We start from the raw sequence: 25,233 nt of genomic DNA on the forward strand, positions 1-25,233 counted from the left end.
GATCAGTAAAATGAATTAAAATCGGATCGACAACTTCTGGGTTGATTTTGAATAGGTGTTCTTGGGAAGAAGCACCTTCGTGTGCCATTTCATGAATTCTTGATTTGCAGTACTGAGGCTGTAGCACATTTCTGTTTCAAGCTCATTGGATGCAGGTTAGATGCTCTGAGCCAATAGGATTAGGAGCTGTACAAAGAGATCTATTCCCTCCCCCATCCATTCTCAACACTGTAGCCAGTACATTGCTCCGACCCGAGATGAGAGGAGGATGCGTTTAAACACTCAGATTAAATAACATAACTTCAATTCGCACGTCAGGATGAAAAACATGTGGATATCTTCGGAGAACACCAAGTTCGTCTTTGATGGATTTTTATATTGTCGTCTTTATTCGAAATGCTATGTCGGTGGGAAATAACGTCCCGCTGTAAAGGACCGAGGATGACAAAGAGAATGGGATACGGAGACTGGAGATGGCAGGCGCTTTGGTGGCATCATTTCTTTCTCTTGTGGAGTACAACAGACGGACAGACGCGTTACAGCATCCCGGAGGAGCTGGAGCGAGGCTCTGTGGTAGGAAATCTAGCCAAAGATCTTGGTTTGGGACTGTCTGAGATTTTCGATCGCAAGCTGCGAGTCGCCTCTGAGGCTGAGGAGCAGTTTTTCAGTGTGGATGCGGGGAAGGGCGAGCTGGTGGTGAATGACAGAATAGACAGAGAGGCTTTATGTGGACAAAGCGCCAGCTGTGTTTTACCTCTGCAAGTTGTGATAGAGAACCCGCTACAGTTAAACCGGATAGAAGTGGAAATAAGAGACGTGAACGACAACGCTCCTCGTTTTCTCAAAAGCGATCATATAATAGAAATTGCTGAGTCCACCGTTGTAGGTGTGCGTTTTCCCCTAGAGAGCGCAGAGGATCCCGATGTTGGGAGTAACGGATTGAAGACGTACACTCTAAGTAAAGACGAGTGCTTCATTTTAAAAGTAAAAGAAATTGAAAATGGAAGAAAATTACCCGAATTAGTTTTAAATAAATCATTAGATCGAGAGAAAAAGGCGATTCACAATTTATTTCTTACTGCTGTGGACGGAGGAAACCCGGTCAAATCCGGAACTTCAAAAATAACGATAACAGTTCTTGATATTAATGATAATGTGCCATTATTCGAACATAGCGTTTATAAAGTGGATGTTCGAGAAAACAGTGCGAATGGCTCGTTTGTAATCACAACAAAAGCCACCGACATAGACGAGGGTCCAAATGGAAAAATTGAGTACTCACTTGGCATACACACACCACCATCGGTGCTGTCGTTGTTTCATATAGATGCTGTAACTGGAGATATATATTTGAAAAAACAGTTAGACCATGAAGATCAAACCTCGTATCGAATAGACATAAGTGCAAAAGACAAAGGCTATCCTAAGATGGAGGCTCACTGCAGTGTGCAGGTGGATGTGTTAGACGTAAATGACAATCCCCCAGAAATACTGCTGACTTCAAAACCAACTTCTGTACCCGAAGACTCTCGCAGTGGCACAGTTGTTGCTTTGCTCAAAGTCAGAGACATTGATTCAGGGGATAACAGTAAAGTGACTTTACAGCTTCCCAGAGGTTCTCCTTTTATTTTAAAACCTTCGTTTTCTAATAATTACGCACTTGTTACCAGTGGTGCTTTAGACAGAGAGAGTTTCTCAGAATACAATATTGAAATTACAGCCACTGACTCAGGCTCTCCTCCTTTGTCCAGTAAGAAAATCATACCAGTCAGCATCACTGATGTGAATGACAACCCTCCTGTATTCTCTCAGCCCTCCTATAATGTGTATTTAAAAGAGAATGGGGTACCAGGATCTATACTGTACTCAGTATCAGCCTCTGACCTGGATTTTGGTGAGAACGCTAAAATCTCTTACTCTATACTGGACTCTAAAGTGCAGGACGTTTCTGTCTCCTCGTATGTTTACATTAACTCAGATAACGGCAGCATATACAGCATGCACTCGTTTGACTATGAGAAACTGAAGGTGTTTCAGATTCAGGTTCAGGCAAAGGATCAGGGCTCTCCGTCTCTCAGCAGCAACACCACCGTCCATGTTTTTATCCTGGACCAGAACGACAACGCCCCCTCTGTTATTTACCCCTCCTCCGCTGTCCTGGGCTCCCTCTCTCACCAGAGGATGCCCCGCTCCGCTAAAGCGGGTCACCTGGTCACTAAGGTGACGGCCGTGGACGCGGACTCGGGCCATAACGCCTGGATCTCCTACAAAGTGACCGAGGCCACAGACGCGTCTCTGTTCACTGTCAATCTGTACACAGGGGAGGTGAGGACTAAACGCGCTGTGTCCGAGCAGGACGACTCCTCTCAGAGGCTGCTTATAGAGATCAAGGACGACGGGGACCCGGTCCAGTCCTCCACCGTCACGGTGTCCATCCAGCTGGAGGACGGTCTCCATGAGCCCATCTTAGACCTCCGACAGAAAGTGATCGAGCCCAGCAAGAAAACTGGGAGAATCACCCTGTATTTGATTCTCTCTCTTGCCTCGGTGTCCGTGCTGTCTGTGGTGACTTTTCTTATCTTAGCGGTTAAATGCATCAGGAGCAGCAGAAGCAGCGGTAGTTGCTGCATGAGACAGGGGGACTATGATGGTTACAAGAATCCCAACAGAAACCTGCAGATTCAGCTGAACACTGATGGACCCATAAAGTACGTGGAGGTCCTGGGAGGAGACATGTTGTCTCAGAGTCAGTCCTTCAGGTCCTGCATGTCTCCAATGTCTCCAATGTCAGAGTACAGTGATTTCACTTTGATTAAGCCCAGCAGCACCACTGACTTTAAGGAGGTGATCAGTGTCCTGGATGCGTCTTTACCGGACAGCACCTGGACCTTTGAGAGCCAGCAGGTGAGCAGATAATGGGACATTTTGATGTTCACACATGACCTACTTGTTATTGTTTAAATAACACAGCATGATGTTTAATTTTCACTTGATAAAAACGATATAAAATACATTTTCATCTTCATTTCCATCAACCTCTTATTGAAAATGTGTGAGCAATGCAATATCATTTCGACTACTTACAGTCAGTACTTACATTCATAGTGCAATTAAGTGTCCAGTCAATATTGTGATTCAGCCACTGCCACTTTATTTCGCCCCAATTCAATTCTCCAGTAACTCGCAGTTGCAAAAAAAAAAGATTTGTCTAAACAATATGAATCTGTGTTTTGCTATTGTAGTTGTAGAATTTTTTCATTTTCATTTTCATTTTTAATTTAAGAAAAACTTGTGGTTTATTTTTCTTCAAGAAGGTGTTTAACCTTAGTAAAGGGGATAGAGGTGTGGATTTCGATCTGTTAAAGTGGTGTATACTGAATACACAGTTTTATATGATGGGATTTCATTATGCACTAGAAATACAAGTTTAAATCCTGAGGACTATATCACACACAGTGTAATGCGTCTGTGCCTCCTCTCGTGGGCGCAGCTCTGTGTCTAAATGCACTGCTCAGTCGTCTTCCTATCGGATGCTAGTGAGAGATGCTGTGCACCAATCCCATTCAGAACTGTACAAAGAGATCTATCCCCTCCCCTTTGCTGCCTCGGCACCATACGCGTCAACAATGCAAAGGGCTGGAGGACGGTGGGTGATGCATCTCGGAGATCAAGAGGAGGTTTTCCAATTCAAGCTTCAGAGATGAACGAAAATGCTTTGTATATTTTTATGGGGGTAAATAACGCTCCTGTGGAATTGGATATTATCTTCGATTTTTTCGATGGGAAATAACATATTCTAGCGGACCGGGGATGACAAAGACAATGGGATACCGGGACTGGAGATGGCAGGCGCTTTGGTGGCATCATTTCTTTCTCTTATGGAGTATAACAGACGCACAGACTCGTTACAGCATCCCGGAGGAACTAAAACAGGGCTCTGTGGTAGGAAATCTAGCCAAAGATCTTGGTTTGGGACTGTCTGAGATTTTTGATCGCAAGCTGCGAGTCGCCTCTGAGGCTGATGAGCAGTATTTCAGTGTGGATGCGGGGAAGGGCGAGCTGGTGGTGAATGACAGAATAGACAGAGAGGCGTTATGTGGACAAAGCGCCAGCTGTGTTCTACCTTTGCAGATCGTTCTTGAAAACCCTTTGAGTTTACATCGCATTGAGGTCGAAATAAAGGATATAAATGATAATTCACCCAGATTTCACACTAAAGAAATGTCTTTGAAAATCGCTGAATCTGCAGTAGTGGGATCTCGTTTTCTTTTGGAGGGTGCAGAGGATTCAGACGTTGGAAGTAATTCGGTGAAATCCTACACGTTGACTAAAAACGAATGCTTTACGTTGAAAATGAAGGAGGTTGAAGATGGAAAAACTGTCCCTGAGTTGGTGTTAGAGAAGCTTCTTGATCGAGAGAAGAAAGCAGCTCATCAGCTACTACTGACTGCGTTAGACGGAGGGAACCCAGTCCTGTCTGGCACCTCACAGATCACTGTCACAGTGCTTGATAACAATGATAATTTCCCAGTGTTTGATAAAAATATATATAAAGTGTCCTTACATGAAAACACGGCAAAAGATACGTTTGTTGTCAAAATGACAGCAACGGATGCTGACGAGGGACCAAACGGAGAAGTTGAATTTTCTTTTGCCGCACGGACACCTGATTCTGTTTTATCAGTATTTGAAATAAATTCATTAACAGGGGAAATAAAGTTGAAAGGAGACTTAGATTATGAAAGAGCAGCCTCCTACAAAATTGAAATAAAGGCGAAAGACAAGGGAGTTCCTGAAATGGAAAGTCAAAGTCGTCTCCAAATAGATGTTATAGATGTTAACGATAACACTCCAGAAATTGTTCTCACCTCTGAACCGCAGCCGGTGCGCGAGGACGCACCAAGTGGCACAGTGGTGGCTTTGCTGAAAGCGCGTGATGCTGACTCTGGCAATAACGCTAAAGTGACATTGCAATTACCCAAAGGTTCTCCCTTCTCCCTAAAACCATCATTTTCTAATAATTACGCACTGGTTACCAGTGGTGCTTTAGACAGGGAGAGTTACTCAGAATGTAGTATTGAAATTACAGCCACTGACTTAGGCTCGCCTCCTCTGTCCAGTAAGAAAAGGATACCAGTCAGCATCAACGATGTGAATGACAACCCCCCTGTATTCTCTCAGCCCTCCTATAATGTGTATTTAAAAGAGAATGGGGTACCAGGATCTATACTGTACTCAGTATCAGCCTCTGACCTGGATTTTGGTGAAAACGCTAAAATCTCTTACTCTATACTGGACTCTAAAGTGCAGGACGTTTCTGTCTCCTCGTATGTTTACATCAACTCAGATAACGGCAGCATCTACAGCATGCACTCGTTTGACTATGAGAAACTGAAGGTGTTTCAGATTCAGGTTCAGGCAAAGGATCAGGGCTCTCCGTCTCTCAGCAGCAACACCACCGTCCATGTTTTTATCCTCGACCAGAACGACAACGTCCCCTCTGTTATTTACCCCTCCTCCGCTGTCCTGGGCTCCCTCTCTCACCAGAGGATGCCCCGCTCCACTAAAGCGGGTCACCTGGTCACTAAGGTGACGGCCGTGGACGCGGACTCGGGCCATAACGCCTGGATCTCCTACAAAGTGACCGAGGCCACAGACGCGTCTCTGTTCACTGTCAATCTGTACACAGGGGAGGTGAGGACTAAACGCGCTGTGTCCGAGCAGGACGACTCCTCTCAGAGGCTGCTTATAGAGATCAAGGACGACGGGGACCCGGTCCAGTCCTCCACCGTCACGGTGTCCATCCAGCTGGAGGACGGTCTCCATGAGCCCATCTTAGACCTCCGACAGAAAGTGACCGAGCCCAGCAAGAAAACTGGGAGAATCACCCTGTATTTGATTCTCTCACTGGCCTCGGTGTCCGTGCTGTCTGTGGTGACTTTTCTCATCTTAGCGGTTAAATGCATCAGGAGCAGCAGAAGCAGCGGTAGTTGCTGCATGAGACAGGGGGACTATGATGGTTACAAGAACCCCAACAGAAACCTGCAGATTCAGCTGAACACTGATGGACCCATTAAGTACGTTGAGGTCCTTGGAGGAGACATGTTGTCTCAGAGTCAGTCCTTCAGGTCCTGTATGTCTCCAATGTCCGAGTACAGTGACTTCACTATGATTCAGCCCAGCAGCACCACTGACTTTAAGGAGGTGATCAGTGTCCTGGATGCGTCTTTACCGGACAGCACCTGGACCTTTGAGAGCCAGCAGGTGAGCAGAAAAAAATAGGAGAGCCACTATGTAATCTTGTGTCGTTTCATTAAATATTTCTGTCATTCAGGTATGCAACTTCCTTATCGTTACATGGTGTTTTATTTGCTTTCAATATTGGTCACAGGTCACAAACATCAGTTTTCTCTTTGTTTTGGGCGTTTTTAGTTACCTTCACTGGAGTTCTGGTGAGAGTTAAATTTGTATTATCACATACAGTACCTCAATGTTATTTCATAATTTCTTTAAATTGTTGATGTCAGATAAAATAGAAACGAAAAACTAACATGGTAATCACTCCTCATTTCAACCCAGTCTTTTTCAATAACAAATCCTGGCCCTTTTGCTGTGCATTTGTTACTCATGGACATTTTCTGTTTGCAAAAGTGGCTGTTTCTTATAACTCCCACTATTATTGTATCCACAAAATGAAAAAAATCCACAAAATCATATAGTTTAAATAAAAAATGTGTATTCAGTTCTGTTTACGTTATACAGGGCTCTTGTTCTTTTGTCTGGTGCAGTTTGTTTCAGCACCAGACACATGAACAGCGACACCTTAAATAGGTTTTCATATACCTGACGTAAACCGCTTTCTCTGTTCTTTTTTCTTGTTCAAATCACAACAGTAGTTTTGTTTAATCAAAGGTTCGAACAAGCAGATCAGTATTGTTGCACACAGAATATTATTTTAGGTGCAGTAACATTATTGGCCACGTGAAGCAGCTGGCATTTCTCTACACAGTCAAAATGCATTGAGGCGGATTCTTTGAAGGGCGACTGTGTCTTTAACAGCACCGCTCACCTCCATTCCTATTGGTTGGTGGAGATGAATATTGTCCACCAGTGAAAGATAGAACTATACAAAGAGATCTACTCCCTCCCCCATGCAGCCTCAGCACCATCAACACGTACAGTGCAATGAGCTGAATGAGAGGGAGTGATGCTCTTCTCGGAACTAGAAGGAATAATATTCATTTTACTTTTTGTCATGAGGCGATTTTGGAAATTTGTTTTAGATTAATGCCTCGTGGAAATGGGTGGTCACAATTTTCTTTTCGATTACCTCACTTGGAAATAATTCGAACGGACCGGGGATGACAAAGACAATAGGATACCGGGACTGGAGATGGCAGGCGCTTTGGTGGCATCACTTCTTTCTCTTGTGGAGTATAGTACACGGACAGACTCGTTACAGCATCCCGGAGGAATTAAAACAGGGCTCTGTGGTAGGAAATCTAGCAAAAGATCTTGGTTTGGGACTGTCTGAGATTTTTGACCGTAAACTGCGAGTCGCCGCCGAGGCTGGTAAGCAGTATTTCACTGTGGATGCGGGCAAGGGCGAGCTGGTGGTGAATGAGAGAATAGACAGAGAGGCGTTATGTGGACAAAGCGCCAGCTGTGTGTTGACTCTGCAAGTTGTTATTGATCAACCTTTGCAGTTGTACCGAGTCGAGGTGGAAATACAGGATATTAATGATAATTCCCCCAAATTTCCTTCGCAAGATATTATATTAGAAATAGCAGAGTCGACAGCGGCAGGTGCACGTTTTCCAGTGGAGACCGCTAAAGATCTTGATCTCGGAGTGAATTCAGTGAGGTCCTATACCATAAGTAAAGATGATTATTTTAGTTTAAAGATAAAAGACGTATCTGGTGGGAGGAAAGTTCCAGAGCTCATCTTGTCTAAATCTCTCGACAGGGAGAAAAAGGCGAGACATCAGCTTAAATTAACAGCTGTAGACGGAGGAAACCCAGTGCAATCTGGGACCTGTGTTATAACCATTAATGTGCTTGATATCAATGATCACTTTCCTGTATTTGAAAAAAATATTTATAAAGTTTCCATAACCGAAAATAGTGTAGAAGGTGCATCTATCATAAAACTAACAGCAAAAGATATTGATGAAGGCCCAAATGGAGAGGTAGAGTATTCATTTGGAACCCACACGCCAGATACTGTCCTGTCTATGTTTAATATTGATTCGTTAACTGGAGAAATACGACTCGCAGGGCAATTAGATTTCGAAACAAACGAAAATTACGAAATTGACATTTGTGCAAAAGACAAAGGAGCTCCAAGAATGGAGGGACATTGTACAGTGCACATCGAGGTGGTTGATGTTAACGATAATGCTCCGAATATATTCCTGACCTCCCAACCAAACTCTGTGCCTGAAGACGCACCGAGTGGAACTGTTGTTGCGTTAATAAGTGCCCGAGACCTTGATTCAGGTGACAACGGTAAAGTGTCTTTACAGCTCCCGAAGAATTCTCCGTTCAATCTGAAACCCTCTTTTTCAGACAATTACGCACTGGTCACTGGTGCAGCTTTAGACCGAGAGAGTTTCTCAGAGTATAAGATTGACATTATTGCCACTGATTCAGGCTCTCCTCCTCTGTCCAGTAAGAAAACTGTAAATGTCACTATTACAGATGTGAATGACAACCCTCCTGTATTCTCTCAGCCCTCCTACAATGTGTATTTAAAAGAGAATGGGGTACCAGGATCTATACTGTACTCAGTATCAGCCTCTGACCTTGATTTTGGTGAAAACGCTAAAATCTCTTACTCTATACTGGACTCTAAAGTGCAGGACGTTTCTGTCTCCTCGTATGTTTACATCAACTCAGATAACGGCAGCATCTACAGCATGCACTCGTTTGACTATGAGAAACTGAAGGTGTTTCAGATTCAGGTTCAGGCAAAGGATCAGGGCTCTCCGTCTCTCAGCAGCAACACCACCGTCCATGTTTTTATCCTCGACCAGAACGACAACGCCCCCTCTGTTATTTACCCCTCCTCCGCTGTCCTGGGTTCCCTCTCTCACCAGAGGATGCCCCGCTCCGCTAAAGCGGGTCACCTAGTCACTAAGGTGACGGCCGTGGACGCGGACTCGGGCCATAACGCCTGGATCTCCTACAAAGTGGCGGAGGCCACAGACGCCTCCCTGTTCACTGTCAATCTGTACACAGGGGAGGTGAGGACTAAACGCGCTGTGTCCGAGCAGGACGAATCCTCTCAGAGGCTGCTTATAGAGATCAAGGACGACGGGGACCCGGTCCAGTCCTCCACCGTCACGGTGTCCATCCAGCTGGAGGACGGTCTCAATGAGCCCATCTTAGACCTCCGACAGAAAGTGACCGAGCCCAGCAAGAAAACTGGGAGAATCATCCTGTATTTGATTCTCTCTCTGGCCTCGGTGTCCGTGCTGTCTGTGGTGACTTTTCTCATCTTAGCGGTTAAATGCATCCGGAGCAGCAGAAGCAGCGGTAGTTGCTGCATGAGACAGGGGGACTATGATGGTTACAAGAACCCCAACAGAAACCTGCAGATTCAGCTGAACACTGATGGACCCATCAAGTACGTGGAGGTCCTGGGAGGAGACATGTTGTCTCAGAGTCAGTCCTTCAGGTCCTGTATGTCTCCAATGTCTCCAATGTCCGAGTACAGTGACTTCACTATGATTAAGCCCAGCAGCACCACTGACTTTAAGGAGGTGATCAGTGTCCTGGATGCGTCTTTACCGGACAGCACCTGGACCTTTGAGAGCCAGCAGGTGAGCAGAAAACAATGGACGTCACACATTTTCAGTTATTTTTGGCTAATAAGACTATTTTTAACCATCACGGTTGGTTTATATCTATGAGAGAATTCTGGAGGTAAATAGTTTTGACTTGGTTATTTTTCAGTTTTGTTCTATTTGCTGCTTCAAACGTATGATTTTATATTCGCATACACTACATTTAAAAGTGGGTTATTCAACATTTGTTTCCATTCATGCATCTTTCATTATCTTCCGTCGCCTTCAATATCCCGATTTTAAACCTGCAATGCAGTTAAGCATTGAGACACTGCTGTTGTGTCACTATAATCATAAATTTTGTTGATCATAGATACATAACTAGGAACCAATATATATATTTTGGGTGATTGGAATATTTGGTTATATGATAAAATGTAATGGTAACAGTTTTTTGATTGATGTATTATTGTTTGAATTTATACAAAGGAAAATATGGCAGCAGCAATCACTGAAACTTAGATTTAAATTTCTATCTCCGTCATTAAATATAAAGACACGTTTTATGTGGCGTTTTTCTTTATTTTCTTCTATTCTGTACGTGATGCTTCAAGTAAAATGATCTAATAAATCTCACTCCCCTCCCCTCACTGCTGTCTGTGACGGAGGGGGGTTGGGGGCAGGGGGGCTCTGTGATTGGACAGTAAAGCTGGGTTCTGTGATCCAATAGCATTGAGCACTGTACAAAGAGATCTACTCCATCCCCCTTTCTGTCTCACCACGGTAACAAACACAGTGTCAGAGCCGGAGGAGAGATGTGCGTATTCGATGGAGTCTGGCATTTAGGTCTTATTTATTTTAACCTATCTTGGAGTTAATTATGATGAAATGTCCATTCTGCCTGTGGAATTTATGTTGATCTGCCTGCGTGAACCACACCTCGATGGGAAATAACATATTCTAATGGACCAAGGATGACAAAGACAATAGGATACCGGGACTGGAGATGGCAGGCGCTTTGGTGGCATCATTTCTTTCTCTTGTGGAGTATAACAGACGCACAGACTCGTTACAGCATCCCGGAGGAACTAAAACAGGGCTCTGTGGTAGGAAATCTAGCCAAAGATCTTGGTTTGGGATTATCAGACATTTTTGATCGTAAGCTGCGAGTAGCCTCTGAGGCTGGTAAGCAGTATTTCACTGTGGATGCGGGGAAGGGCGAGCTGGTGGTGAATGAAAGAATAGACAGAGAGGCGTTATGTGGACAAAGCACCAGCTGTGTTGTACCTCTGCAAGTTGTAATAGAGAACCCGTTACATCTGTATCGAATAGAGGTAGAAATAAGAGATGTCAACGACAATTCCCCGAATTTTCTCAGCAAAGAAAGAAATTTGAAAATAGCGGAGCTGACAGCGGTGGGTGCGCGCTACCCTTTGGAGACCGCACAAGACCTCGATGTTGGTAGTAATTCACTAAAATCGTACAGTCTCAGCAAAGATGAATGTTTTAGTTTGAAAATTAAAGACTTGGCTAATGGTCGAAAAGTGCCAGAGCTTGTGTTGGAAAAACCGTTAGATAGAGAAAAACAAAACATCCATACCTTACTGCTGACAGCGTTAGATGGGGGAAGTCCTGTGAAAAGTGGAACATCAAAGATAATAGTGACCGTATTGGACAACAACGACAATGTCCCGGTTTTCAAAAAGGCATTGTATAAAATAAGTCTTCCTGAAAATAGTCAAAGTGGCTTAATGAATTTAAAGGTGGAAGCAACAGACGCAGATGAGGGTGTTAATGGAGAGATTGAATATTCATTCGCGGAGCACACAGCAGAAACATTGCTGTCTATTTTTCAGATAAACCCAGAAACAGGAGAAATAATGCTTATTGGACAGATGGATTATGAAAACGTCGCAGTACACGAGATTGACATTAACGCAAAAGATAAAGGCATTCCTGAAATGGAAGGTCATTGTCGTGTCCAAGTGGAGGTGGTAGACATGAATGATAATGCTCCAGAAATTGTTCTTACTTCAAAACCGAGCCAAGTGCCCGAGGACGCACCGAGTGGCACTGTAGTTGCTCTGCTCACTGCTCGGGACCTTGACTCCGGTGATAATGGAAAAGTGACACTGCAACTTCCAAAAGATTCTCCCCTAACTTTGAAGCCTTCATTTTCTAATAATTATGCGCTGGTGACACGGGGTAGTCTAGATAGAGAGAGTTTCTCAGAGTATAACATTGAAATAACAGCCACTGACTCAGGCTCTCCCCCTCTCTCGAGTAAGAAAATTATTCCTGTCAGCATCACTGATGTGAATGACAACCCTCCTGTATTCTCTCAGCCCTCCTATAATGTGTATTTAAAAGAGAATGGGGTACCAGGATCTATACTGTACTCAGTATCAGCCTCTGACCTGGATTTTGGTGAAAACGCTAAAATCTCTTACTCTATACTGGACTCTAAAGTGCAGGACGTTTCTGTCTCCTCGTATGTTTATATTAACTCAGATAACGGCAGCATATACAGCATGCACTCGTTTGACTATGAGAAACTGAAGGTGTTTCAGATTCAGGTTCAGGCAAAGGATCAGGGCTCTCCGTCTCTCAGCAGCAACACCACCGTCCATGTTTTTATCCTCGACCAGAACGACAACGCCCCCTCTGTTATTTACCCCTCCTCCGCTGTCCTGGGTTCCCTCTCTCACCAGAGGATGCCCCGCTCCGCTAAAGCGGGTCACCTGGTCACTAAGGTGACGGCCGTGGACGCGGACTCGGGCCATAACGCCTGGATCTCCTACAAAGTAGCGGAGGCCACAGACGCCTCTCTGTTCACTGTCAATCTGTACACAGGGGAGGTGAGGACTAAACGCGCTGTGTCCGAGCAGGACGACTCCTCTCAGAGGCTGCTCATAGAGATCAAGGACGACGGGGACCCGGTCCAGTCCTCCACCGTCACGGTGTCCATCCAGCTGGAGGACGGTCTCCATGAGCCCATCTTAGACCTCCGACAGAAAGTGACCGAGCCCAGCAAGAAAACTGGGAGAATCACTCTGTATTTGATTCTCTCTCTGGCCTCGGTGTCTGTGCTGTCTGTGGTGACTTTTCTCATCTTAGCGGTTAAATGCATCCGGAGCAGCAGAAGCAGCGGTAGTTGCTGCATGAGACAGGGGGACTGTGATGGTTACAAGAACCCCAACAGAAACCTGCAGATTCAGCTGAACACTGATGGACCTATAAAGTACGTGGAGGTCCTGGGAGGAGACATGTTGTCTCAGAGTCAGTCCTTCCGGTCCTGTATGTCTCCAATGTCAGAGTACAGTGATTTCACTATGATTAAGCCCAGCAGCACCACTGACTTTAAGGAGGTGATCAGTGTCCTGGATGCGTCTTTACCGGACAGCACCTGGACCTTTGAGAGCCAGCAGGTGAGCATGGTGTAATACAAACGTGGCAAACACAGGATTTTATTGTAATTGCTTTGTTTGTGGGAAATCGCAGCATTCTCAGCAACCTAACAGACTATAACATTTATATGTGGTTGTATTAATTATTTAAATAAAATATGTATCAAATGAAAATGAAAATGCAAAATCGAAATATTTAAATATATAATTTAGGTACAGAATATAAATATGCTATAATCTGCAGAGTTTCTCGAGCTTAGACTTTCAGCACCAAAGGGATGGACAGCGACTCTGACCCATGAGACCTGTGAACGGCCAGTGAATAAATTGTTGTTTGAGGCATTGATGCAGGGTATAACACTGAAAATCCATAAAACTAATTCACTCACCTATTTTCATTTATTATTTTTTTTTTGTTTTTTTTTTTACACTAATTTACGTAAAATAGGCTGATGGTATTTAGGCATCAAATCCATGGAAACACATTTGTGTCAATGCAATCTAATTTTAAACGTACATTTAATGTAATGTAGGCATCGCCTTAATACATTTATACATTTTTCATTTATTTGATGCTTTGATATATTAAAATACATTTCCCTCTGACTCTCACTCGCTCATTCATGACAGCGCAAATGGTGAGTGTGTCTTTAACGGCGCTGCTTAGTGCCGCTCTCATTGGATGTGAGAGGTGGATGCTGTGCACCAATAACATTCAGAACTGTACAAAGAGATCTACTCCCTCCCCCATGCAGCTTCAGCACCAAAACACCATTGCTCAGAATGGGGGAGAGACAGTGTAGGTAAATGTTGAATATAATCGAGGGAATCATGTAAATTCTTCATTCATTTTTTGGGCCATAAAAGGACATCTTTTTAACGGAATATGTCACGCTCTTGGGATGTGGATTTTGACTTTATGTTCTTTGTTCCTGTGGATTGGAATTGATGCATTTTACTGAATCACGGATGACAAAGACAATGGGATTCCGAGACTGGAGATGGCAGGCGCTTTGGTGGCATCACTTCTTTCTCTTGTGGAGTATAACAGACGCACAGACTCGTTACAGCATCCCGGAGGAACTAAAACAGGGCTCTGTGGTAGGAAATCTAGCCAAAGATCTTGGTTTAGGACTGTCTGAGATTTTTGACCGTAAGCTGCGAGTCGCCTCCGAGGCTGGTAAGCAGTATTTCACTGTGGATGCGGGGAAGGGCGAGCTCGTGGTGAATGACAGAATAGACAGAGAGGCGTTATGTGCACAAAGCGCTAGCTGTGTTCTACCTCTGCAAGTGGTCATTGAGGACCCGCTACAGTTGCATCGCATTGAGGTGGAAATACGAGATATTAATGACAATTCACCAGGTTTCATTTCAAATGAATTATCTTTAAAAATAGCAGAATCAGCTGCAGTTGGCACCAGCTTTCATTTGGAGCGCGCAACGGACCCAGACGTTGGCAGCAATTCACTCAAATCGTATACTCTTAGCAAAAATGAGTGTTGTTCCCTCAGAATCAAAGAGATAGAGGGTGGTAAGACCGTTCCGGAACTTGTCTTAGACAAGCCACTAGATCGAGAAAAGAAAGCTGTTCACACAATCTTACTAACAGCATTAGACGGCGGGAATCCAGTTCGATCAGGAACGTCCCAAATAACCATAACCGTGCTGGACAATAATGATAATTTTCCAGTTTTTGAAAAGAACGTTTATAAAGTAACACTCGGTGAAAAAAGTATGAAGGGAGCTGTTGTGATAAAACCCAAAGCAACAGATGCAGATGAAGGTTTGAACGGTCAAATCGAATTCTCATTTGGCTCCCGAACTCCAGATTCGGTGTCGTCAATCTTCGATATTAACTCTCTAACGGGTGAAATCAGTCTGAAAGGGGAATTAGACTATGAAACCTTAAAGTCGTTTGAAATCGATGTCACTGCAAAAGACAAAGGCAGCCCTGAAATGGAGGGACACTGCCGCGTGCAGGTTGATATTACTGATTTCAATGACAACGCTCCTGAAATAGTCCTCACGTCTCAGCCAAAGCCAGTGCGCGAGGACGCACCAAGTGGCACAGTAGTTGCCCTGATCAGTGCACGTGATCTTGATTCTGCTGATAATGGCAAAGTAACGTTGCAACTCACCAAGGGCTTCCCCTTCGCTCTGAAACCTTCTTTTTCTAATAATTACGCACTGGTTAGCAGTGGTACTTTAGACAGGGAGAGATGCTCACACTATGATATTGAAATAACAGCCACTGACTCAGGCTCTCCTCCTCTGTCCAGTAAGAAAAGGATACCAGTCAGCATCACTGATGTGAATGACAACCCTCCTGTATTCTCTCAGCCCTCCTATAATGTGTATTTAAAAGAGAATGGGGTACCAGGATCTATACTGTACTCAGTATCAGCCTCTGACCTGGATTTTGGTGAGAACGCTAAAATCTCTTACTCTATACTGGACTCTAAAGTGCAGGACGTTTCTGTCTCCTCGTATGTTTACATTAACTCAGATAACGGCAGCATTTACAGCATGCACTCGTTTGACTATGAGAAACTGAAGGTGTTTCAGATTCAGGTTCAGGCAAAGGATCAGGGCTCTCCGTCTCTCAGCAGCAACACCACCGTCCATGTTTTTATCCTCGACCAGAACGACAACGCCCCCTCTGTTATTTACCCCTCTTCCGCTGTCCTGGGCTCCCTCTCTCATCAGAGGATGCCCCGCTCCGCTAAAGCGGGTCACCTGGTCACTAAGGTGACGGCCGTGGACGCGGACTCGGGCCATAACGCCTGGATCGCCTACAAAGTGGCGGAGGCCACAGACGCCTCCCTGTTCACTGTCAATCTGTACACAGGGGAGGTGAGGACTAAACGCGCTGTGTCCGAGCAGGACGACTCCTCTCAGAGGCTGCTTATAGAGATCAAGGACGACGGGGACCCGGTCCAGTCCTCCACCGTCACGGTGTCCATCCAGCTGGAGGACGGTCTTCATGAGCCCATCTTAGACCTCCGCCAGAAAGTGACCGAGCCCATCAAGAAAACTGGGAGAATCACCTTGTATTTGATTCTCTCACTGGCCTCGGTGTCCGTGCTGTCTGTGGTGACTTTTCTCATCTTAGCGGTTAAATGCATCAGGAGCAGCAGAAGCAGCGGTAGTTGCTGCATGAGACAGGGGGACTATGATGGTTACAAGAACCCCAACAGAAACCTGCAGATTCAGCTGAACACTGATGGACCCATAAAGTACGTGGAGGTCATGGGAGGAGACATGTTGTCTCAGAGTCAGTCCTTCAGGTCCTGTATGTCTCCAATGTCCGAGTACAGTGACTTCACTATGATAAAGCCCAGCAGCACTACTGACTTTAAGGAGGTGATCAGTGTCCTGGATGCGTCTTTACCCGACAGCACCTGGACCTTTGAGAGCCAGCAGGTGAGCAGAAAACGAAAAGGCCATTCCTAAAATTGTGTTTGTAAAAGTTTCATCAAAAGAATTTTACTAATTTTGTTCGTGTGGTCCTTCTAAACAACGAAAACCAGATGGCACAACTTCTGTAGGGGGAGGTTTCATTTGTTTTCCGGGCTGAATAAAATCTCAATTTTTTTCCAGTAAAATTTGCATATTAAAAACGGCTATAACTTTAGTAAGCTAGTGAATTTTTATTTAAATGAATAGTTAAATATTATAACATAATCCTATCTTTATTTGGCACTTCTTAATGTTAGATGAGACAGTTCATTTAAAATGCTCATGTCCAGGTTATTATTTCAATATTTTTGTCCAACCTTCCTCTTTTGTCCATTCATTCTAACTCCAATAATGTTGTTTTGTGTTGTCTGCAGCAATCATTTTACTTTATTATTCTTTTATAAATGCACTTTAGTTTCAGCTACATTACGTTGGCATTTTTATAGATGTGATTTATTGGAAAGTATTTTCAATAGAACGACTTCACTTTATTGCCCAATGAAGGTTGACTCAAGCTTTACTTTGATGTGCGCTTGGGTTTCAGGGCAAAAACCACTTTGGAAACTATGCCCCCCCGCGGTTACAAATGGCATCGCTATAAATAACAGCCACCTCTTACTGCTTTAAGGAGCTCTTCGTGGGAGTGTGCGTGCGTGTGTGTTTGTAACACTAAATTCACATCTACACACTGTACAAATCTATTTTCATTATCCAAGAAAAAGCACCGATCCTTCTTCCTGCTCCTTTTCCCTGGGCATTGTCCTCTCCAACCTCTGAAACTGTGAGACTGGTACTCGCCTCTCGGTGGAAGTGGAGTGACTGAATAAAGTTTCAGTGTGTGAGCTGTGTGGCAGCGCTGGTCCAGCCTTGTCCTCCAATGAGAGGGGAGGCCCTCAGTGGCCTGTCCCCGCCCATGAGGGGAGTGAGACGTCGGAGACAGAGCAGAGTTTCAGCGGAGAAGGACAAAAAAAAAAACTTTGATTTTCGTCCTCGTTTTCTCTCGCAAGTCGGCCGTCATGATAACTTCAAAACTTCCCATCGCCCTGTTTTTAAAACGGAAATGTTCACCCTCGAGAGGGACAGCCCGGTTGTAAAACTACCATGGATCCGTTACGGTGAGAGAAGAAGTTAGAAAACTTTCCCCCGGATCCTCGGAGCGCAGCACAATGGACTCCGGGCAGAGGAAGCGCTCCAGAGGAGGGAGGCTGTGGAGCATTTGCTTGTATCTCGCCGGCCTCTCCTGCGCGTCCGCTCAGCTCAGTTATTCCGTATCGGAGGAACTAAGCCCGGGCTCCTTCGTTGGGAATATCGCAAAAGACTTGGGTCTGACTGCCCAGCGGATTGACCAGAGGAGGCTGCGGGTGGTCTCGGATTCCTCAACTCAGTACTTCGAGGTGAAGCAGGCGACCGGCGATTTGGTCATCAAACAAAGTATAGACCGGGAGCAGATGTGCGAACTGAGTTTAACGTGTACGCTCCACCTTCAAATAGTTCTTGATGATCCATTAGAGATCCATCGCGTGGTTGTGGACATTCTGGATGTGAATGACAACGCGCCGCACTTTCCGACCAGCAACATATCTTTGGAGATATCAGAGGCGGCCGCGCCGGGCACAAGGTTCCGCTTGGAGAGCGCGCACGACCCGGACGTTGGGACCAACTCGTTACGCACGTATCATCTCGCAGCAAATGACTTTTTCACTTTGAACGTGGAAACTAAAAGCGATGGCAGTAAGTTTCCTGAGCTAGTGGTGGATAAACCTCTGGACAGGGAGACGCTGGCCAAGTTTCGCCTGATGCTCACAGCTGTAGACGGGGGACAGCCGGAGAAATCTGGCTCCACACTTATGCTCATTAAAGTGCTGGATGTAAATGACAATGCGCCCGTCTTTGACGAACCAGTGCATAAAGTTAGACTATTAGAAAATGTTGCACTGGGCACTTTAATCACAAAGTTGAACGCAACTGACGCGGATACCGGCAACAATGGACACATCTCTTTTCTTTTTAGTAAATATACGCCGGAGGGGGTTCTACGACTTTTCAGTGTGGATTCTAAAAGCGGGGAGATCCGTGTTAAGGGCCATGTGGACTATGAGAAGGCCACTGCGTACCACATCACAGTGCAGGCCAGAGATGGGGGCTCTCCTGCCATGGAGGGCTCCTGTAACGTCCTAGTGGACATTGTTGATGTGAATGACAACGCACCAGAGGTCACGCTGACGTCACTGACCAGTCCTATTAAAGAGGACTCTGCACCAGAGACAGCGATAGCACTTATAAGTGCCCGGGACCTGGACTCAGGTGTGAATGGAGAGGTTACATTGACTGTCCAACCCGGTTTGCCATTTAAACTTATTCCAGCCTTTGGCATGCATTACAGCCTCATCACAGCTGGCAACCTGGACCGTGAGACTGTCCCAGAGTACACAGTGGTCATCAGGGCCACTGACGCGGGGTCACCACGCCTTTCATCACAGATCACCTTTGTGGTGGAGCTCTCTGATGTGAATGACAATGCTCCAACTTTCTCTCAGGGTAAATACTCTGTGGACATCCCTGAGAGCAACGCTCCCAGTGCCCCCATCGCAGCTGTTTCAGCCACTGACCCAGACCTCGGGGACAACGCTCGCATATCGTACTCCATCCTTCCCAGCATGGTCCAGGGCTCACCCATTGCTTCTTATGTCTACATTAACCAAGATAACGGTCACATCTACAGCATGCGCTCTCTGGATCATGAGCAGCTCAATGCATTCCGTATTGAGGTGCAGGCCCGGGATGCTGGGGTGCCCCCACGGACTGCTAATGTCACTGTGCATGTGTTTGTGGTGGATGTGAATGACAATGCACCAGTGATTGTATATCCCCCCTACCCAAAAGAGAAAGGATTACAGCTCACTGTGCCCCCATCTGCAGGCCCAGGGCACCTCATAAATAAACTTGTAGGGGTGGATGCAGACAGTGGGCACAATGCATGGCTGTTTTACTCCATAGCCCCGGGACCAAATGCTGGAATGTTTCGTATCGGGCCACACACAGGTGAGCTCCGCACAGCCCGCAAATGGGCTGAGGAGGAAGAGGGCTCCGCCTATGACATTTTGGTTATCATTCAGGACAATGGTGAACCGCCCAAGTCTTGTTCTGTGAACATTACAGTAACCGTGGATGAGAAGAGCACAGCCGTGGATGCACCGGCAAGCCCTCGCCACACGCCCTTTTACCACCGCACAGGGATGTCAGACATCACCTTGTACCTTATCATCTCTCTAGCCTGTGTATCAGCTGTCTCCTTTATCACCTTTGTTGCCCTCATGATACGCTGCCTAAGGCACCGGAGCCCGGGCCTGGGAGACTCCGACTGCTGCTGCTACGACAGCCACAGGTCCAGCCGCTACCACCAGAGGCCCGGCAAGGACCTGCACCTGCAGCTCAACAGTGATGGACCTATACGCTACATGGAGGTTGTGGGAGGCTCCCAGGATCCAAACACTCGCACTTACAGGCCGTGCTACTCCACCCTATCTAGCCGGAGTGACTTTGTATTTATGAAGACACCAATGCTGAGTCAAAACAACACCCTCAACATGACACTCAGCAGGAAGCACCTTATGAACTCAGTCAATGAGGTGAGGGCTCGAGTTGGAGAGAGGGAATTGCATTGGTTGAATTTGCAACGGTGTGAGCCGACCAATACAGGTGTTTCAGTTTGGATGTATCTTGATGTTGGAGAAGCATTTGGATGTATGGGTTGTCAAGTATCTGAAAACATCACATGTCATATTTATATCTGTTTTGGACTTTTGACTTCTGACAGTAAAGTAGTAGTACTCAACTTGGTTTCCTCAGTCACGCAGCTATGCAGTATCTTATATGTATTATTTGTACATGGAGAAAAACCTCTTAAGGCTTCTACATGACAGATTTGGGCAGAGAGAAGAAGCTTTAATATTTAATATAACCCAATGGTTGGAAATGAGGTCTCTCACTTTCTGGTTGAGAAGAACTGTTGTTTATGGTAAAGATGCAGATGAGTGAAACATGCTGAAAGAACGTAGATAAAGGTCGCTGAAGAAATGGGAGAGGGGGGAACATAAGTGCTTCTAGCAGATGGAGAGGTGGAGACAACAGATGAAAATAGGTCCTGCAGTGTTGGCTCAGTGGAATAGCTGAGAGACTGAGGGCAACAGGATGACAGGGGGAGAGATGGGAGGGGGGAGGGGTGGGGGGAGAGTGAGAGGAAAAGGGCCAAGGAACGAAAATGGTGAGAGGGGTGGGGGGAGAGAGTCAAAGAATAAAGCGGTGACTGAAAAACAGGAATCCAGGGGGTCAGTGGCCTGACCCCTGACTTCCTGTTGTCCTCTGAACTTTTGGTTATCGGCTCCAGGCCTCCGCATCACATGAGTGTGGTGTTTCCGTTCCTAATTATCATTTGTAGATCCTCCTTTCAATGTGTTCAGTGTCGGATGTGAAAGACGGCTGACCAGATAATGACCACATGCCATCTATAGAAAATGGCTGACAGTGCCCTCACCAGAATGAGTCATTTTAAGGGAATTCTAAAAGGATTTTATGTCCTCCTTAATCCATTCATCTTTAGTCATATTGTCTTTAATGTGGAGTTGATGATTGAAGGTTGTTGTTTTTTGTCTGTGTTTAAATGGTAACTGTTCCTTCTCCACAGTTTACCCTTTAACATCGTCTAATTCTTGTTTTGTGCGTCTGTGTAACATAGATTCTCTCCCTGCATTGAATGGGTTTGTCCCTGAGGTTAGCAGGATGCCATCTGTCTCTCTGCTCTAGTGACACGTGTGCAATGAGGACAACAGAGGAAAAGAGGTGGAGGGAGATAGATAGAGGGAAAGAAAGGATGGCTTTACGCACATGTGCCACAGCAACAGACGGCAAAGGCTGTAATGGCTTAAGAGCTCTTGCTATCACTGTGAGTATGTGCCTGTGCGTGAGATTGTGTGTAAAAAGCATCAGGCACAAGGAGCCCTGCAGAAGTTGGTAATTTTAGCAGGACCCTGGAGCCATTACGCCTTCCCACTGCCCTTCTTTCTTACCCTGTTTTCTTCTGGAGTGTACTGGCACACTCTATTTAAAGCTGTGCTAACACAGACAGTTTGAGGAAAAAATCGGGTTTACGTTTCTTCCCCGAAGCAGATTAACAGCTTATTATATCTATTTGGCAAATATTTTCTTTTTAAAGCAATAGTCTCATGATCAGGAGAGTTTGGGGCTCAGGACCATGCCATGTAATCCTGATGTCTCGAGCCTGCCACGCTATTTGGTAGCCATGGGATCATTTGCCTCCACTATCTTTCAAATGATCACTTTTCTCACAGTATGACTATTTCAATAATTGTGTTTTTTTTTGGTCTTGGAGTCTGTGGAAGTTTATGAGGGTTGGCACGTGCACAGAGTGAGGCCAAGTGTTTTGTAAATAGGCTTTTTATGGATGATAAAAGCTGCACATGCGACAAACTGGCTCATGCGGTTCAGTGAAACTGTCCACAAGGGTTTTGTCAATCGAGTCATGATGTTTGTCTCGGGGAAAAGAAGATGAAAACCAGGAAGTGCATATTATGCTTTTCTCCTGTCAGTCCTGATTTTTTTCCCCTTACAGTGGATAAACAGTATAATCCTGCATTTTAGAGAGTCAATATTTCCACAAGCCTAATCATTTGCCGAGCATTAAACAACACTGTCTTTGGCAAGAATGTGAGATAGCTGGGAAACAGCATGAGGGAGTGAATGTGTCTGCCTCTATCTGTTCTTGGTTATATGGCGTGCGTATGTGTGATAAAGAGAATAGAAACGACTTCCTCTTTTCAAACAGCACCAGGTGCAGTCCAGCAATGGTTCTTTTAACACCAATACAGTTAGTATGTGTGTGTTTTAGGAAACTGGATCAGGGTCAAAGAGCACCAGGTGGACCAGGTGATACAACAGTTTCTCCTTTGTACACCTGAATAAATATTTGTGCATCATGATAAAAAGAATTGGTTAGCTAGTAACTCAGACGTTTCAACATTCACATGCTTACATACATGCTGGATGGAGTCCAGATGTTCCTGTGATCAGTGCAGCTTATTCCCCTCCTGATGAATCCGGTGCTCATATAATGAATATCCATCTCATCGCTGAAGATCATAGTGTTTCAACTGACACACATTGTAGCTCAGTCCAGTTGTAATTCACCTAAAGAACTTTCAAAGCTCTTTAGTTCAGTTTCGTGATGTAAGGAAAGCAGAGTGACAGCGTGTAAAGCTTCCAGACTGACATGAAAGTCTTACAACCGGCCCACAGAGCTGTAATCCCTTCATCTCTCTACACTGGCCGAGCGGGCCTGAGTGTCTGTCTGACCTTGTCTCTCTCTCTCTCTTTCTCATTGAGGCATTTTGGAAACCTTCATTTTTATGTTGAAATCAACTCATTTATGAGAAAAATATAAAATGCTTCATATATGTGGAGTAGGAGCAGACCTTGGAAAGGACGAGTCTGTGTCTGCGAATGTTTGCGCGTAGAGAAGGAGTCACTCAGCTGGAATGCTGGGCCTCTCGGTGGATGTTAACCTCCATGTGCCGATGCTTTTCTCTCCCTATAGCAAAACTCAGCCGGACTCACATGCCCACGCTCACATAGTCAACTCTGAGCCAATTTTAGACTCTAAACATCGACCAAGCTCTGCTCTGACGAAGACTACGAGGTCAAATATGTCCTCCTCATCCACTATGATTTCCTGTTGTAATAACAACAACAGCGTGTGAGTTCTGGCATTGCAGTGTGTTATGAGAATGAGGGCGAGCGGACATGTCTTCTCTTTATCTGACTATTTCCTCTCATGTTGAGGGCTAGATTAATTGTATTTGGTGATCACCAGGGAGAAACACATTATTTTGTAGACGACGATGAAACTTGATCCAATTTGACTCAACACTGAACGAATTATAGGGTTATTCAATATCGTATTATTGAAAGAACACTGAATGCTCTTCAACTTCCTCATTTCTTTACATCCACACTCCCTCTAGCACTTTGTGATGTCCGTCACAGAGGTCCATAGACAGTGCGTTCTTTCATTCCTCTGTATTTGCTTTAATTCCATTTTTAATGGGGCAGTGCCTTGTTTTGTCTTTTATTCCCCTTGTCTATTAGACACTGCAGTTCTGATAGTCACCAGTTTACTCCACAATACTCTTTCTTTAGCGTTGGTATTTTTTCTCTTCCCGTTCCTTTGCCCCTGTCGATGATTCTCTCGGGTACAGCAGCTCTTTCAATAATGCAGCACATCATCCTGCTGGCCTCTCTCTCAGGGGAGCTCTTGTGTCGATTAGGCGGCAGAATCTGGAGCCGAGCCAAGGGTCTATTCACTGCATCAGTGCACAACAAGAGAGTCTGAGAGAGAGGGGAAAGAGCCAGAGAGATGGAAAAGACACGGTGACATGGTCAGTGAGGTAGAGATGGACAGGAGCACAGTTGCCTTCAAGACATTTTATAGAGAGAAGCAGGGAGAGACCAGAGAAGCTGCTGCTCCGTCATCATTGCAGTATCTCCATGACATTTAGGTATCAAAATAAAAACATGATTATATTTCAAGGTCTTTCCCGGACTTAAACTTAAGCTCCTCCCTGTTATAGAATATGGTTGAGTTACAGTTTCATTCTGTCTGCTTGTTTCCACTTATAATCATTTGAATGTATTTCAGGCTGATCTTTGTCTGTTTGTTCATCCAGTGAGAGAAACTCTTTTTGATACACCTACCATGAACGTCCTATTTCATCCTCTGGCTGCTACTGGTTTATTCTTTCTTGGTTATTATATTGTTAAATAGCCGATTGCTCACACATGTGACTATCTGCATTTTGGTTTTAGTTTTGAGTTCCAGTTTTATAAGCTGTGTCCCATTTTCAATTTGTTTGTCTGAGTGCAAGTGTATGTTTGTCTGTGTGTGCGTTTGTGTGTGTGCTTGTGTGTGTGCGTGCGTGTGTTTGTGCTCCTCTGCAGCATTTTATGCTCCACAGCTCTCGGAACAACATGGCTGCCTGAGTACACAGAGATTTGTTGCCATCTGCAGCCCTTTGTTGAGCCTTACTGAAGCAAAAAGGTTTTCTACATCACAGCCTGACACACAACAGGATGCACACAGACACAAACACCCTCACACACAGTTGTGTTAACCGCAGAACAACATCTCATGAACCAAATGGTGCCCCTCCAACGTTCCAGCTGTTGGCCCAGTGTAACACACGTCTCATGTTGCATCTTCTGTTCTCTTCACAGCAAAAACCCCCCAACAATGACTGGCGCTTCACCCAAGGACAGCGACCTGGACCCAGCGGGTGAGTACACTGACACACCGGTAAAATTCCCATATTGACATGTTGTTGTGCTGCAAGGGGCGGCTTATCAGGCAGAGAGAGCGACGGAGGATGGAGAGTAGAATATAAGGTGACGGTAGTGAGTGCTGCTTCCTGCAGGCTGCTGATCCTAAAGAGCTGATTACAATGAAATGTGTTTTTAGTTATACAACATCAGAGTCTGACTTTGAATGGCATCAATGTAATTTATTGTTT

At 45.1% G+C, this 25,233-nt stretch overlaps 4 protein-coding genes across 30 annotated transcripts in view; all 4 read left to right on the top strand.

The window, feature by feature from the left end:
* Positions 1-25,233, top strand: part of LOC133959191 (protocadherin gamma-C5-like) — a 224,321-nt gene that overhangs the window by 191,869 nt on the left and 7,219 nt on the right. For 18 of the 27 annotated variants that reach the window (XM_062394307.1, XM_062394306.1, XM_062394315.1 and 15 more), the window contains exon 2: positions 24,941-24,999. In XM_062394307.1, the coding sequence (XP_062250291.1) occupies positions 24,941-24,999 (59 nt within the window). Of the gene's footprint in view, positions 1-10,549; positions 13,217-13,858; positions 16,619-17,463; positions 20,284-24,940; positions 25,000-25,233 lie in introns of those variants that run through there. The other 9 variants (XM_062394295.1, XM_062394300.1, XM_062394292.1 and 6 more) reach the window with 9 other exon arrangements.
* Positions 326-2,916, top strand: LOC133959197 (protocadherin gamma-C5-like). The gene has a single exon (XM_062394320.1). The coding sequence runs from the start codon at positions 397-399 to the stop codon at positions 2,914-2,916; it is 2,520 nt and encodes an 839-aa protein (XP_062250304.1). The 5' UTR covers positions 326-396.
* LOC133959201 (protocadherin gamma-C5-like) lies at positions 3,661-6,282 on the top strand. Its single transcript, XM_062394323.1, has one exon. The coding sequence runs from the start codon at positions 3,811-3,813 to the stop codon at positions 6,280-6,282; it is 2,472 nt and encodes an 823-aa protein (XP_062250307.1). The 5' UTR covers positions 3,661-3,810.
* Positions 7,215-9,914, top strand: LOC133959130 (protocadherin gamma-C5-like). The gene has a single exon (XM_062394230.1). The coding sequence runs from the start codon at positions 7,362-7,364 to the stop codon at positions 9,912-9,914; it is 2,553 nt and encodes an 850-aa protein (XP_062250214.1). The 5' UTR covers positions 7,215-7,361.

The sequence above is a fragment of the Platichthys flesus genome, chromosome 8, assembly GCF_949316205.1.
Source record: "Platichthys flesus chromosome 8, fPlaFle2.1, whole genome shotgun sequence".
Taxonomy (NCBI): Eukaryota; Metazoa; Chordata; class Actinopteri; order Pleuronectiformes; family Pleuronectidae; genus Platichthys; species Platichthys flesus.